At 42.2% G+C, this 15,806-nt stretch overlaps 1 protein-coding gene across 1 annotated transcript; it reads right to left on the bottom strand.

Moving 5' to 3' along the window:
- Window positions 1-1,626: 1,626 nt before the first annotated feature.
- Window positions 1,627-13,358, bottom strand: LOC123144274 (autophagy-related protein 2). Its single transcript, XM_044563356.1, has 13 exons — window positions 12,952-13,358; window positions 11,158-12,206; window positions 10,247-10,395; window positions 9,220-9,473; window positions 5,915-9,010; window positions 5,719-5,828; window positions 4,733-4,925; window positions 4,379-4,492; window positions 4,195-4,302; window positions 3,689-3,821; window positions 3,378-3,580; window positions 2,927-3,123; window positions 1,627-2,129 (listed from the first exon to the last, which is right to left on the bottom strand). The coding sequence occupies exons 1-13, from the start codon at window positions 13,123-13,125 to the stop codon at window positions 2,069-2,071; spliced, it is 5,841 nt and encodes a 1,946-aa protein (XP_044419291.1). The 5' UTR covers window positions 13,126-13,358; the 3' UTR covers window positions 1,627-2,068.
- Window positions 13,359-15,806: the final 2,448 nt, after the last annotated feature.

The following is a 15,806-nucleotide window of genomic DNA, read 5'->3' as shown; positions in this document are numbered from 1 at the left end:
AACACGGAGATCCCGTGAATTAGGACCCGGGAAAACAATCCAACGGTCAAATGAGGAGAGTATCCTTAATAACCCACTCTGTTGAGATGCAATAATACTCTCATAATCTGTAAGGCGGGCTGACTTTTGTCTTAATGTGTTCCAAAGCTTATATAAGCAAGATGCTATCCTATAGAGCATTCTTTGGAGGAACACACCTATGTGAGCCCGGCTGCTGGTCATAGTCTATGTGATTGGGTAATCTCTAGGAAGCTCATGAGAACGTAAGGAGTATGACTAATAAGCTCCACCGTGGGGTTTAGCCTTCGGCAGCCACGTATCAGCTGACAATAGGTGAAATTTCTGCAGGCCAAATTGACAATTCAAGACTAGTCCATTGTTCAGTTGTGAAGAAGTCTGATTCTGTTGCTCTAGGTGGAAGTTCAACTTAACAGTCTTCACTGAAAATTCTACTATATCAAACATTGTCTGGAACAGTTGACAAACTTATGTGCCTCGAGATGTGGTGGGGGATTGTTGGATTATAGATGGGCTTAGAACCATATCCCTGGTTAATCTCTAAGGCCCATTTAGGTGCATCGCAAGTGGTGGAAAGTTTAGTACCATGCTACTAGTGAAGTGAGAGCGAGACCCCTTAATAAGGGCTGCTCTACCACAATGCCATTGGAAGCTTGAAAAGAGGAGTTGTACATGCACGCTCCTCCTCCGCCGCCTGCCTCGTCACGACGCGCGCGCCGCGGGTTGCAAGAATGAGCCGAGCCGAAGCTTATTTTTGCCGCTCAGGAATGGTCGAGCAGTGGGTTGTTCGCGGACTCGGTAGGCACAGGCCAGTGCAGTGAACCCTAACTCAGTTCACTCACTCCCTCTTGCATAACCCTAGCCGTCATTTCTGCTTCCGGCGATCCCGTCCCGACGACCGCGTACACGGTTGGTTGGGAGAGCAGGTGCCTCCGGAACCCTGTCGTTCGAGACCCTGCCCAGGAGAACGGCATTAAGATTTTTGAGGAGCATCTCGACGCGACTTCTCCCGATGTGTCCCCATCTCCGTCCGCCTTTACTTTCACTACTCCCCTGCATCGACTCCATGGCTGACGACGAAGCCGCCAAGAAAAGGGCCTCGGCAGCCGCCACCGCGTTGGCCTGCCAACCGGAGAGTATAACCATGCTGGCCGTATATATGTTGTTCATAGATGTTTCGGTTCTAGTACGTGCTCACATGCTTAGGTATCGGTATGAGATGCATACCGTATTTGCCATGCTTATCATTTACTCATGGATTAGATTAGTCAAAAATGTGCTAATATTTCCAACATAATGTACTGTTGTGATTGAAGACGACTAGATAAGTTTTTTGAAAATAATAATAATAATACATGGCACACCGAATGTGAAGGGGACCTGTCACGCCCGCATAACACAGGCTACTTCCACCGCGACAGATGCAGGTGGACGTGTCCGCAAGACCTGTTTTTAATTAGCACGCGATTAAAGCAGCAGCGATCATTTCATCTTCTGCAACGTCCGCACAGAAGTTGTCTGGACACACAAACCTGTTAACATTTACAATTAAGAGGCAAGGCAACTTATTATCACTGCTTTAGCAAGCCGAAAACCATAGCCCCAACAGAAACAGAAGAGATATTTACAAAAGTGTCAAAAACAGAAGAGACATATTTACATCCGCACAACTAAGGAAGAGCCAAACTATGTACAATCGAAATGGAGGCGGAAGAGTTTATCTCCTCTCTCTGGTGATTGCCTAAGCAAGGAGTTTACAAAACTTGCACCAGGGGTGGAAAAGGCGCCATGAATTACAGCTGTGGGGTGTGCTAACTTTACAGACTGTACAAGGCTTACGCCGTATATGATCTAATCTTTCCTACAAAATGTACACCTCTATAATCTCCATCAAGAACAAGGAAAATGATGCTGGTTCTCAAGGGTACGATTCCTAGCTGTGCAGAATTCACTTCTCCTATACAAGTTTGCTCGTCGTTTGGTGAGATTGAGCAGGGGTGCTGCTTGACCACTTCTTCCAGGGAGAGACACGACGGAATGTCGATGAAGTCTACAGTTGAGAAGGCCCCAGGTACTTGTACATAGATTCTTTCTTGCGTCTAGGATCAAGGCTGTTAATGTGGAAACAAATCCAGTGAACAAATAGATGATATCGGTATGTTATTAACAATATAAATGTGGTGACAGCATGGTTGAAATATATCAATCCTTCACAATTCATTGACCTCGGCTTCACTAATGCACTATCTCACAATACCCAGTTGCCCTTTTATTAATTATACTGAATCCAGCAAGACAATTACTTTGCAAGACCCTGCGCAGCCATAAAGCTAGAAGTTCCTTAGATAAATAAGCATTTCTCATGATCCGAGTATCTTGTGATCTCCTGGTTATTATATAATCAAACTGTTCTTATTAAAACATAATTTGTCCAGAGGAATAATTTAATATTGCAAAAGGTGAAATCAGAAGATAACTCATGTCACACTGGTCCTGTCTTGTTTTATTCATTGGTCTCTGAACTGTCATCTTTGTTACTTTCTGGGCCAAACTAATGAACAGAAGATACATGCATAAATGCAAGTTGGCTTCTAGAGTAACAGTTCTCCATATACTGCAGGGTTTGTTTTGACAATAAATTGGTGTATATTTACAAAAAATACAAATATTGAAGTGCCAAATAAGACACAAAATACAGATCCTTATGTGCTGTTTCAAATCTTGACTGGGTAATGATTGACATGTGATTAGAACTGGGTAACTGACCTATAACTTATAGTGATACTAGCAAAGGAATCAAGAGTGGGTTGTTCAGAGACCAAACAAAATAGTCTGATGTGACGACATGTCAGTAACCCTATATATGCGCACAGCTTTCGCCAATATTTGAGAATGAGCGAAAACTCACCTGTTCCTTATACCAAGAAGTGCATAATGTACAGCACGGGCAGTTGCAGATACTGGAGCTACTACAGCAGCTGGAGCTCCACAAATTGCAGTAGTCAGTGCTGATCCGGCACCAGCCCCGCGATTATACACGTTAATAGGGTTCCCAATCAAAGCAGAGGCAGTCCTTCTAAGTCCATCAGTAAAGCTTTCGTAAGCCTGAACAAAGTTCCAGGTTAATATTAAAACACTCGGCACTACCTGTGTACTTTAGGATTCAGGCTAGTACAGTTCAGAGACTCAGGTGAAGCAATTTCAAGGTCTTATCAAGAGACTTTATAAAGTGACGCAAAATTAAACTCCAAATCACGGAAAATTAGCAAAGCCCTGAATCCAACTTCATGAGGAGTCAATTTTCATGTTATTCCAGAACAAGAGATATTTGTATCATGCAATTCAAAGGAATTGAATACCTGCTTTATTCCTTGTGTCGCATTTTCGGGTTGGTTTGCCCTTACGTTATCTTTGTTTCTTTTAGCTTCACACACGGCTAAAGGTGGTGGAAGAGCTGCAAGGGCATGTTCTGCCTTCAGCAGCATATCATGAGCTCCCGCTGCCAAATGGACACCAAGCCCTACGGCTTCAATGGAAACACTTCTGATAAAGGCAACAGCACCTGCCAGACAGAATGCCAGAATCATCATTGATACATATAATCAAGTATTTAAAACACACCACATATGAACTTCAACATGTATTTAAGCAATGTATCTATGTAGCTTACCTCTTTGCATTCCCTTGACCAACTTCCGGTCTTTCTTGTAACTTTCGATGGGTAAAGATATCAATTTCTTAGTGCCTGAAACAACGGCACTGACTGATTTTAAAGGAGGAAGCCCTTTTAACAATTTATGGACCTACACAAACATAACACATTGTCAGTTCTTTTACAAATGACATGTGTTTAGACGAGTGATAGAGAAAAAAAAGTTCTTTTGTTAACACATATTTTCTCCTTATTTTGCACACCTGTGTATAGTATACCTACATATGGAGCTGCACATATTTCAAACTCTATTTCTCTCATAATATTTTCCCATGTTAAGTTTGTACTCCCTCCGTCCCGAAATACTTGTCGGAGAAATGCATAAAAATGGATGTATCTAGAACTAAAATATGTCTAGATACATCCATTCCTCCGACAAGTATTTCCGGACGGAGGGAGTATATGTTTGCGTACGCAATAGCAAGCATGTCTAAATGTACAGATGAGCATGGGGAGATCATAACCTGATTTTTAGATATGTCCTCCAACCACTCTGCACCAATTGTTTCACAAATACTATTCCACCCATACACCCCCATTGCAGAAACATGTTTAAGCTTCAAATCGATTCCCTGCAGAAGAAACTTCATTAGGATTGCCTATCAACAGATTGATTGCTTCTAGAGTATTTTTTCAACAACAGTTTACCTTCAACGGAAGGATGTTGAGAAGTTCTGCATAATTTCCTTTGCCTAGTGCAACAGGATCAAACTGACGAGGGATATAGTTGATGTGCAGAACAATAGGCTTGACATCAAATTTCTGGCATCAGAGAAAGAAAAAAAAATCATATCGCAGTGATTCCTACTAAACATAAAGAACCCTGCTGCCTACCAGTAAAAATATGTTCTGCTACACGTGCAGATTTTTTTTCGCAAGATTACACGTGCAGAATTATTAGTCATGTTTAGTTAGTGCAAAAAGTTCTTATGTAAACCATATCAAGTCCGGTGAATGACAAACAAAAATCAAGAGGATATTTTATTTTAGTCTCCATAGTACCTGAAAGAACGGAAGTAATGCCTCATCCAGAACTGTATTGCTTCCATAGGTTGTGCTCTCTATATGAACAATATCATTTTTGCAAGTCAAATGAGAGCTGTTGTCACAAGAGTCATTCTGAAAGAAACACATGAGGAACTTAAGCTGCCCTTGATCAAGATGCAATTGAAGAGGCAAAATCTCAAGGCACAATCTGGAAAGGTTAGGTGCAAGAGAAGATGGTCAGTCATCATACTGGGTGCGCATGTAAGGTGTTGGAAGGAAGCAATGGGTAACAGCCAGCACTTAATTCAATGATACTTGGGAATTATAGCTCAGCATTTAAATACGACACATACACAAAATTAGTGTTAACGACTAAGGCCAACAGCAACAGTCTTGTCACCAACAACCATATAGGCATGAATTTCGAATTCAGATATGCCATCACAAATGTGTTTTGCGTAAAAAACTCAATATTGTTAAAGCAACCTAAAGCCTGCCATCGCGCTAACTTTGGACCTTATGGTGTAATTGAGATGTCCACATTACATACAAAATATTAGTTCATAAATTTCCATAACTACACGCATGAAGCAACCTCAATACTGGATTGTACAAAAAAAAAAGACACCAGATTAGATCCATTTACTAAATAAAGTGTGTCTCTACTACTCCCTCTGTCCTAAAATAAGTGTCTCAACTTTAGTACAACTTTGTAAGACACTTATTTTGGGATGGAGGGAGTATTTAGCTGTGAGACTCACCATCCTCCATTTTTAGCCAATTCTGTTAGGACTTGTTCTAGTAATGATCCGCAACTAGTACATAAGTTCTTTATAGGTCAGCAAATGTGGATGATATAGATGAGGTATCCTTACAGTACTGTGTATTCTTTAACCATTTGAATCTATTAAGTATAGAGCAAACTTTCAAAGCCTTCACGGTTAACATAAGCAAGAAAATTAATTCACTGCATACGTAATGTAACACAATCCTGCATTTACCTGTAATCTTCCAAAGGAGTCTGTGGCTCGGGCTTTACAGACTCCAGTTCTAACGTGAATGCACTAGAACAAGATTCTCTTGGGTAATCTGAGTCGTAGCAGCCAAGAACCTTTTAGAAGGACCAGAAGAGTTAAAACCATTAGCCCAGTGATAAAAGCAGATGCTTTACGTAGTTTTAGCCACAAAAAGACGTACCATTTTCCATGGAGCATCCACCCTTTGATCACAAAGATTTATGTCCCGTGCAGAGATAGATAGCTTAGAAACAGAAACACCCCCATCTGGATACATATCAAACTGTACACCAAGCCCCGAGATAAGAAATTCTAAGGAAGAGCTCATATCCCTTCCACTTGAGGATGAGAAGTTATTTACATCTTTCTGAGCTAATGACCAGTCATCTCCAGCATACATTCGCCAATTGACATTTACATCATGAATTATAACCTTTCCTTTCAAATAACAAGATTCCTCATAATTCAAGCTGCAAACAGTAGGCTTCCCTTCTTGGCCGGCCACATGCCCTCCTTGTGGGTTGTTCCTTTCCGGAACATGACTCTCAACTATTGTCAAGGGAATACTGTTATACCATCCACCATCTTCAAACTCCATGGTTTTGTAAGCATCATCACCAGATATACATTGATATCCTACATTACATAGAGTTGACGATGATGTGTCAGGCATATAATAAGAGTCAATAATTTGTTCATGACAGGAGTCCTGTTCCAATGGTATTTCAGTAGTATTGATTTTTGGAGTAGCTAATGATGATCCAAACAAAATGTGTGAAACACTGACGTCAGTTGCCCCAGGGGTGGGCGACTCAGGCTCAACATCCATTCCGTTGCTACTTGGTGAGTTGTGACAATTTCTGCTAGAAAAATTGTAGGCTTTGTAGTCCTGGTCTGTGTAAAAAGCATTCTCAATTATATCATCAAGTAATCCATCTGACAAGCACTCTCCAGAATATGCCAAGTTGTCAATGCTGCTCTCTGACTTGTCTGATGCATCACTGGCCATATTATGGTTGTTTGCTTGCTGGACACTATTCCACCTAGATTGTAGATGAACTAAAGCATCACGCATGTCTGGAGCATATAGCTTCTGGAGTTGGGAACACAAGCAAATAAGACCATGTGTTGTATCACGACATGTACCAATATCAAATTGTGAATTTGACATTTCAAGCTTCCAAAAGGAAGTGTCAATTCTTAGAGCAGCTTCAATGAACGTGTCACGGGCAATCTTAGTGTAACCCATTTTATGAAGATAATCAACACCATAACCGCAAGTGGCATTTTTGGAACCAAATGATTCACAGATGAAAAGCCCGAGATCTCGCAGCTGGATATCAAAATCTGTAGCTGCAGAATCTGGTGCAGATATACTGTGAAGTTTAAATGATGATGCAGCTAAAATGCATGAAAAAGACTTGCAATCAGGAGCTTCAGCGCTGAAGGTGGAATTTTTTACATGAGATTCATAGCTCACAGCAACATCAACCAACTCAAGAAAAAAAGATGACCGGTCACCAGGACATGAATTATCCTCTGTTCTGCTGTTATTGGACTGTTCAGTTTCGTGTGAACCTGCATTAAACAGCAGGCACATTGCAGTGATCCAATCCATGCGTCCACCAGGTGCCACAATTGTCCCAGAACGAAAATTGACAGAAGTATAGTTCTCTTGTAGATTTGGGTTCCTGATGTGGGTCACAGAACAGCCAGAAGTTCCAAAAGATAGTGCATTGTTTCCTTCGCCATCACCTCGCATGTTAGCAGAGTCCTTACAGACAACTAGGAGAAAAACTTTGCTTTCGGCATAGGCTTTATCATTTGTACCAGTAATAGAACCCCAAAGCTCACCTTCACCATGGTTCACCCAAAGAAAACTGGCATTATTGATTCCGCCTACATTAGAAAAGGAGCACAGGGAAATTTTTGAAATGGACAGCTTAAAACAATTCCAGGAACCTTCTAGTTCTGTCTGCAGCAAAGGACCAACTACCACAGTTTCATTTAATTCAGTACAAATATCCAAAAAGCTGCATTCAAAAGTGATAGCTGACTGGATGGCGACATCATTGATAGGCATAGATTTGTCCCTTCCACTTTCAGAGCTGCTCGTTGCACCATCAGACAGCCCGCTGAGAATGCAATCTAGTAGCTGATTCAGTAATCCACAATCCTTCTTATTGAGATGAACTGAAACTGAAGAAAGTTTAATATGCAGAAAGCACTCAGTGCTCTGAAGGAGCTCCTGGCGTATACTATAACTCGACTTCTCGAGATCCTGTGAGGTTGTATAAGACGAAACACCAACAAAATTGCCCCTTTCTCCCTGAGTAATCTTTTGGTCATGAAGGTTTGGCAAACTCCAAGCTTTACTAACCATCTCAGGGCCAGTTACAGGGTATTTTCTCCAGATCATTGTAATACTAGAGTCGCCACAGTTGTAACTAGTGACTGAGATAATCTTCAGAGCAAAAAAAGTTTGCCTACTCAAAGAATGGCTTCTGTCATCCAATTCATAGCTCATCGGTCTAAGCAAATAGATGTCGAAGTTCCCAGCAGCCAAATGGAGTGAGGTAGATGGTATGCCGGAATGAGCATCATTAGGCCTTTCCTTTCGGAATGGAGACGAAGCTTCCCCTGAGTCCAGAGATGTTGTGCGGTCAATGACAAGGAATGTATCCAGGATGGATGGGCGGCTTAAATCCCATGGGGACTCAGTAGGAAAGCAAATGATGATTCTTGAAGGTGAGAGAGCCATCTGAACCTTTAGACTCCCACTTGGTGAAATATTAGTTTTGGTAGTCAACTTACTGTTTTCTGTATCACCACGCATATCGAGTTTATGCTCTCTGCGCACCACATCAGACTCAATTTTACTGATAAAATTCAGTAGCATGTGTACTGTATGGAAATGCACCCACCAAACTAGTGGAGCCAAACAGATTGACAGTGAAGTTGAACTTACTGAGTTGCCACCTCGATCTGTGCTACTAACATCATAATGGAATGTGGAATCACCAAATGTTTTAAGCAATTCAACCTTAGCTACTTTATTACTTGAATTGTTTGAAGAGTATCCAGATGACTCTACCCAGTAATCTTGAGCAGCAAACAGGAATGAAGGGAGAGCAGCTTGAACTTCATGACAATAATCACTATTTAAGAAAGGAGCACTAACGGGTGTGTGATCTGAATCATGCTTTTCAGTTCTGTAGTATTCATCGACCCTCATGTGGCCAATCGATGCTCTCAACCTCAAGTTTTTCGGATATGTCTGCAGATATGAAGAAAAATATTTATTATCAAGCTTCATGACACTTCAAATGATGTACTCCCTCTGTCCGAAAAAGCTTGTCCCTCAAATGGATGTATCTAGCACCAAGTTAGTGCTAGATACATCCATTTGAGAAACAAGCTTGGCACAAGCTTTCTCAGACGGAGGGAGTATTAACTAAGGACAATGCTGTTGGTGGCAGACCATACCTCAAGGTCAAGATGGATGTTATGACACTTGTATTCAAGATGATGCATACTTAAACTGGAAGCAGTAGCAGGAGATATCATCGATCGCTCAAAATGAGCAGGAGAAAGGCAGCTTGAAAACATTTCCGAACTTCTCATATCTTTGACGAGACTCAGAGGAATACTGGAACTGCCAGTATCCATTTCATCACTGAACAAAAGAATAATGCCTATCTGAGCAATGGAAGCCCGTAAGGTTTTCTCAATCAGTGTTTCTGTTAGGAAAAAAAGACTAAAGTAATGCCATGATACACATATATAAAAGTTAAATGGACAAAAAGTAAAGCACTACAGCCACTTGGTTTAACACCAGAAATTGCAACATTAGCCACCGTGGAAAGAGAATTGAAGGAAGCTGTTTCTTATTCATGAATCACAAGTATGGATATCAGAAGGAGGTGATCTTAGAGTTGTCTAACAGGTCTGCTGTTGATCATAAGCCAGCATAAATCGAGATCTGAGAGTAGTTGGGTTTTCGGCAAATTCCAATGTTAAAGTTCGTTCAGTTTGGTACTTGCTCAAATTTTGGTTTTCAGTTAGTAGGGCAGAGACAAAACTAACAAACCAGATGTCCCAGTTAATTAAAAAATACTGTTATGAAACAGCACCATCATATTACTCAGGGGTCAGCAATATGTCCCATCATCATATCTATTCAGATGCTAGCAGGTATGATATTTCTTATTCTCACCAAAAAAGCAAAGGCATAATATTTTTTCTTGGAAGTGTGGAACACAATCCAACTAAATATGGATGGTGTTCAATAAAATCAAGAGTAAAAGCAAATGGTAGCTGAAGGAGCAAAGTTAATACTGCTGTAGTAGATAACTCCATCCGCAAGAAAGAGTATCACTAATTGATAACTAAGTAGAATAGAGAGCATAAATTGATAACAATGTAAGTATTTCATGCTTCATGCAGGTAGAGTGGATAATATGTCTAACCAACAGAAAACTGAAAAGATGTACAGCAAAGTACAAACAGATACCTTTAGGGACTTGATCGAATCCAGAAGCTAATGCGGATGCAAAAGTAATTGCGTTGAATACCGAACACGTCCAGTCCCATATGCCACTATTCCCTAAATTAGTATGAGAGCTCCTCAGTTCCTCAAAGCATTCAAAGAACTGACTGATGCTGTCAAAGATGGAGAACAAGAAGTTAGTAATAGAATTAGGCCAGTGTAAATATATTCTTTTTTCTCAAGTGACCTGCTTCACTTAAGAAATGTAAAAGCAATGAAACTCAACAAGAGATAAATTCTTACAAGAACTTCAACAAAGATAAAAACATGGAAAACTTACAATAAATTCAAATAAGATTGGTGTATTTGGCCATTAAATCCCAGGCTGCATACTAAAGATGCAGATAAACATTCTAACAACTCATGCCCGATGCTGCTCGGTAAGTTGGGATGTTCATAAAACAAGACATTTCAGAGACAGTTGAAGAACTATCGCAAGAGGGCAAGAGCAACAAGTACACAAAGGCAATGGCCACTCAAAGAAAAGTAGTGAAAGAAGAAACTGGCCATAAACCCCCAATGCATGCACAACACAGTGAGAAACTAGGGACCAATAATTCGTAAAACCATTTGATTAAGCAGTTATTTTTAAAATTTTGTTTGAGAACAAAGGGAGCAGCCCTCTAATTTCTATTATCAGAAACCAGCATTCAGTTCAGTTACAAAGTTTATGAAGAATGATATAGAAATAAAAGCAATGTGACATAGAAACAGCATATTTTTATCTATTCTGCAATGATATAACAGGTATGTAAAAAGTATACTAGAGAAATGTTTATAAGAGATTAATAATGTGACCTGACGCAAATAAGACAGATACATAGGTAAAACGACTGACAAAAACCATTGAAGAAACATTAAACAAAGAAACAAACCTTTCGTCACAATCTGAATCAAATTCACCTTGGTCACTGTGGACAACAAGATCCGGAACCCAGTCTTGAATCACATGTGCCTTGTTGAGGAAACCATCCTGAAAATTGTCTTGCCTGCTTCGAGAAAATGCTCTCTGTGACAAACCTTCCCCGCTAGCTATCGCAGAGGCTGAACCTGATTTCGAAGAGCTTGATGTGGATGCACATAAGGAAGCTCTGGAGGCGTTCATAGACATATCTGCAGTACTATGTACACAATTATGTTCATCTGCCGAGTTCCTACAAAGAGAATCATATACATCCATGAACCATTGGATACTGCTCATCTGTAACTGCAATTCTAATGAATCAACAGATATGTCTGCATCAACTTTTTGAAAGTTTAAGCATCCACTATTCCATGGGATGCTTAAGTTCAATGTTCCTGAGAATCCACCAATGGGACCTGTCAAGACCGCAGTAGTACTATGATATGATGAAATGTCAGCTGTTCCTCTATCCAGATCGTTCTGAAGATTTGCATCAACATCATCCATCTTCAAAAACTCAATGACCGCCTCTTGGAATGTTACCAAGTTATTCAATTTGACCGGACCGTCTGTTGAAAGATTAGTTCCACACTGTATCTCTTTAGTTCGGAAAACTAGCGACCGATTAAATTCCAAGGCCCTTTTATCCAAAATGCTTTGAGGATCAAATACTACATATGTATTTTTCAACTTGATATTAAATCTTGTAAGAAACTGCTTGATGGCGTTGGCTATTCTCTTCACACCATCATCCACATCTCGAGATGCAGAAGTAGAGCAGGGATTACTATCAGGTTCATTCCTCTTGGTCTCAGCCGATCTCACCTCTGTATCAGTATTACCACCAGAAACAGAGCACTCAGTATCTACAGGTGGGGCTTCACTAGCAACAGATGGTGCAAGTACAAACTCCAACCCTTCCACTATGATCTCAATCTTCCAACTCCTTAACTGTAAAGGTAATTTAACTAGCAGGGATTTTATAGATCCTTCTTTAACTGTGATAGGAGATCCTGATAACTGAAATAGAAAATAAAGTTAGCCACAAAATACGTAAAGAGAAGAGTGTAAACAGAAAGTTAACAGTCAATCTAACAGACTACAAGTTGGCAGCATAACTTAGAATTCAACAAGTACGAGTGATCAAATGTACTCCCTCCGTTCCAAAATAGATGACCCAACTTTATACTAACTTTAGTATAAAGTTGGGTCATCTATTTTGGAACTGAGGGAGTAGCATATAGGCAGTGGTGTTATGCTTGTGAACTACAGCAGGTGGAGAATGCAAGTTTGTCACTGGGGCAAGAGCACACGCATAAGATAGAGTATGTCCGGTATTAAGTGCCACAGCAAGTCAGGTTTGAAGGACAAAATTAAACGCCACGGAATGCAGCTCGGTCAGAGCAAATGCGACATATTTCAAGTTAGTCCGACTCCCAGAACTAACACTCTTTTTTAGACAATGGAAGATTTTATTACCCCCGGCCTCTGCATCATAGTATATGCAAATATTGCAGCCTAATTATTACAACGTTTATTACAAAGTTACAAAACATCGTAGACTTGTAGCCAATTCTTCACCCTAGCACTGAAATCCCCATAGCCTAGCCCGACATTCCAACAACAAAAAAATCGAGCCTAACCGATCACACCAACGCCCAATTGCAATCAGAATAACATAAAGCCAAATTCATCCACCAAGCAAAGGCGCGTCTAATCGAACACGTGCGCGGCAAAGCCCTGACTAAACCCATGCGATGCGCACCTTGGCGTTGATGAAGTCGGCGTTGAGCGCGAGGTCGGAGAGTTGGAGGGTGCCGCGGGTGAGCTGGAGGTCCAACTGGTCGAGGTCGAGGTCGCCCAGGGTGAGGTCCCCGAGCCGCTTCAGGAGCCACCTGCACACCGGCTTCAGCAGCGTCCCCGCCGACAGCCCCCACATCGGCCTCGACCCTCGCCTCCCGGCTCCGCGGCGGCGGCGGACGAAGTAGCCAGGTACTCGTCGTCGCGATGAGGTGGGACGGCAACGGGAACGGGAACGGAAAGGCGGTGGTAGAGACAGATTTTAGAGCCGCGTCGGGTCGGGCTGGAGCATCCGGGGTGTACTCGGGCGAGGAAGTTCGTTTCAGAGAGCACCCGGGGCGACGAAGGACTCTGCGCTGGACGGTGGAGACGGAACCGTGGCCGTCATGGATACAATGTACTGTAGTCTGTAGATAGTTGGTTCAAATACGAACACAAACAAAAACGTACAGGTACTCAAAAAAACGTACGGTACCTCTTAACAATTATTCCTTAAAAAAAAGTCAGATTTTTTTAACAAGTAAATTGCCAAAAACTACCATAATTCTCACGCCAAATCAGAAAACCATCATTTAGCTAACAGTTTGCAAAAGGCGCTAGTCTTAAGTAGTTTGTTTACAAAAGCACCGAATGCTCGATTGAACGCGTCTTGACATGAAAAATGACAGGTAGAGCCCGTTGTAAGTGATGGTGGTGGCAACTAATATTCACATTATTAGAATCGACCTTGTGTTGATCTAGAGATCACATGTCATCGTCTATATACCCTTTTTCTCTCGTGCATTCCATCGAACACCTTATGCACACTAACGAAGGCCACCGGCACATTGTGCACCCGCACCATCCTGTGCATGCACCCGTGTGCTCTGAGCCGCCATGCGTGACCGAGCCGCTGGAGTTGACCCCGTCGAGCCGCACGATCTCTAGCGGTCCTCTGCATGCACTTGCATGTCGTGCACCTGTGCCATCCTTTGCATGCACATGCACCATCCTCTACATGCACCCTTGGAGTCGTCCTGAAGCCGCTGGAGTTGACCCCGTCGAGCCGTACGATCTCTAGCAATCCTCCTCGCGAGCCCGTGCTCCGTTGGTTGATCTCGTGCGTCGTCGTTGCCTTGTTTTGCTCCTGCCATGCCCGCGAGCTTTGCATGTCCTCGCTACCTTGCACCGTCTCCGGCTCGCGTTGGATCGTTGCATCATCGCCGACGAGCAGGGCGTCGCGATGGCCAGTGGCTCGTCTTGTGCATGGGAGGCGCATTGGAGGGAGCCAATGGCGTGCAACAACCATGCCATGTGGGTATTTTTTTTATTCTTTTTCCTTCACGTGACAACCGTCTGGCGTCCAACATTTGTCTCGGACTCTCGGCTGGCCATTATCTCATGCCACATGGCCCTATTGGATGGGCCACACTGTTAGTTTTCATGTCAAAACATGTTTAGTCGGTGTTTTTTGCAAACTGTTAGAGCATCTACAACAGGCGGGCAACCGTGCGGCACGCTAAATTATTTTTACATCGCCGAAATAGCCTTTTTTATGCGCAGCAGGGCGCTTGCTCCAGCAGGCGCGCTAAATTTACAGCGCGCGCCCAACACAAACAACATTTCTCACTTAAATAGAACCAAGAAGATCAAACACAAAAAAAAATCAACAATAAATAGTTCAATTATTATTACAACTTAAATAAATAGTTTATCTTCCAATACAACAAATAGTTCAAACATACAACATCAAACTAGTTTTGTCGCCCATTTCATGCCCACCACTCCTCGAATAGATCCTTTCAAAAATCATCATGCGTTTTGGCACGTCGAATGGCATGATAGGAGGCAATAAATCGGATCACCCTCACAGCCCTCCTCCACACTCGCACGAGACATCCCAACAACTCATACTGAGAATAGTCTAAATCTTGCCCACACTCATTCTCGGTGATCATGTTATGCATGATCACACAAACGTTCATGATGTGCCAAAGGATCTTTTGATCCCAAAATCTAGTCGGTCCTCTCATAATAGCAAATTGGGCTTGCAAAATCCCAAAAGTTCTCTCCACATCTTTCCTAGCCGCCGCCTGAGCATTGTGGAAATCAAGATCTTTCTTACCTTGCGGTGCTGTCAACGGCTTCACAAATGCTTGTCACCTTGGATAGATGCCATCCGCAAGATAGTAGCCGTAGTTTGCTACAAACTCCACCGGTGTAGTTTCATCATTTGCAATCGTATTCATGAGTGGTGACCGATTAAGAACGTTGATGGCATTTAAAGATCCGGGCATTTCAAAAAAAGCATGCCAAATCCAAGTCTCCTGATCAGCCACTGCTTCAAGGATTATAGTGGAACCCTTTTTTCTGGTCGTGGAATTGTCCATGCCATGCCTCAGGACGGTTCTTCCAACTTCAATGCATGCAATCTATTGAGCCAAGCATACCTGGGCCCGCGAGCTTTGTTCATCTCCAAAAGCCTTGCGGTGTCTTCAACATTGGGAGCTCTCGAATATTCCTGACCAAACACTTGCACAATTCCGATGAAGCACTTGACACACATGATGGCTTGACTCTCACCCATGGCCAAGTGGTCATCAATGAGATCCGCCGGAATATCGTATGCCAACATACGCAAAGCGGCGGTCACCTTTTGAAAGGTGCTATGCTCGAGTTCTCCGGCGGCATTCCTCCTTTACTAAAAAAACTGATCATGGCTCGCCAGTTTCTCTGCAATGCGTTTGAACAACTCGATGCTCATCATAAAACGACGCCGAAAGTAGGACTCGGGGTATGTGGCATTCTCCGCAAAATAGTTCCTCGTCAATCTGTTGTGGA

This window comes from Triticum aestivum, chromosome 6D, assembly GCF_018294505.1.
Source record: "Triticum aestivum cultivar Chinese Spring chromosome 6D, IWGSC CS RefSeq v2.1, whole genome shotgun sequence".
NCBI classification, from domain to species: Eukaryota; Viridiplantae; Streptophyta; class Magnoliopsida; order Poales; family Poaceae; genus Triticum; species Triticum aestivum.
This window is presented reverse-complemented; position numbering and strand designations above follow the sequence as displayed.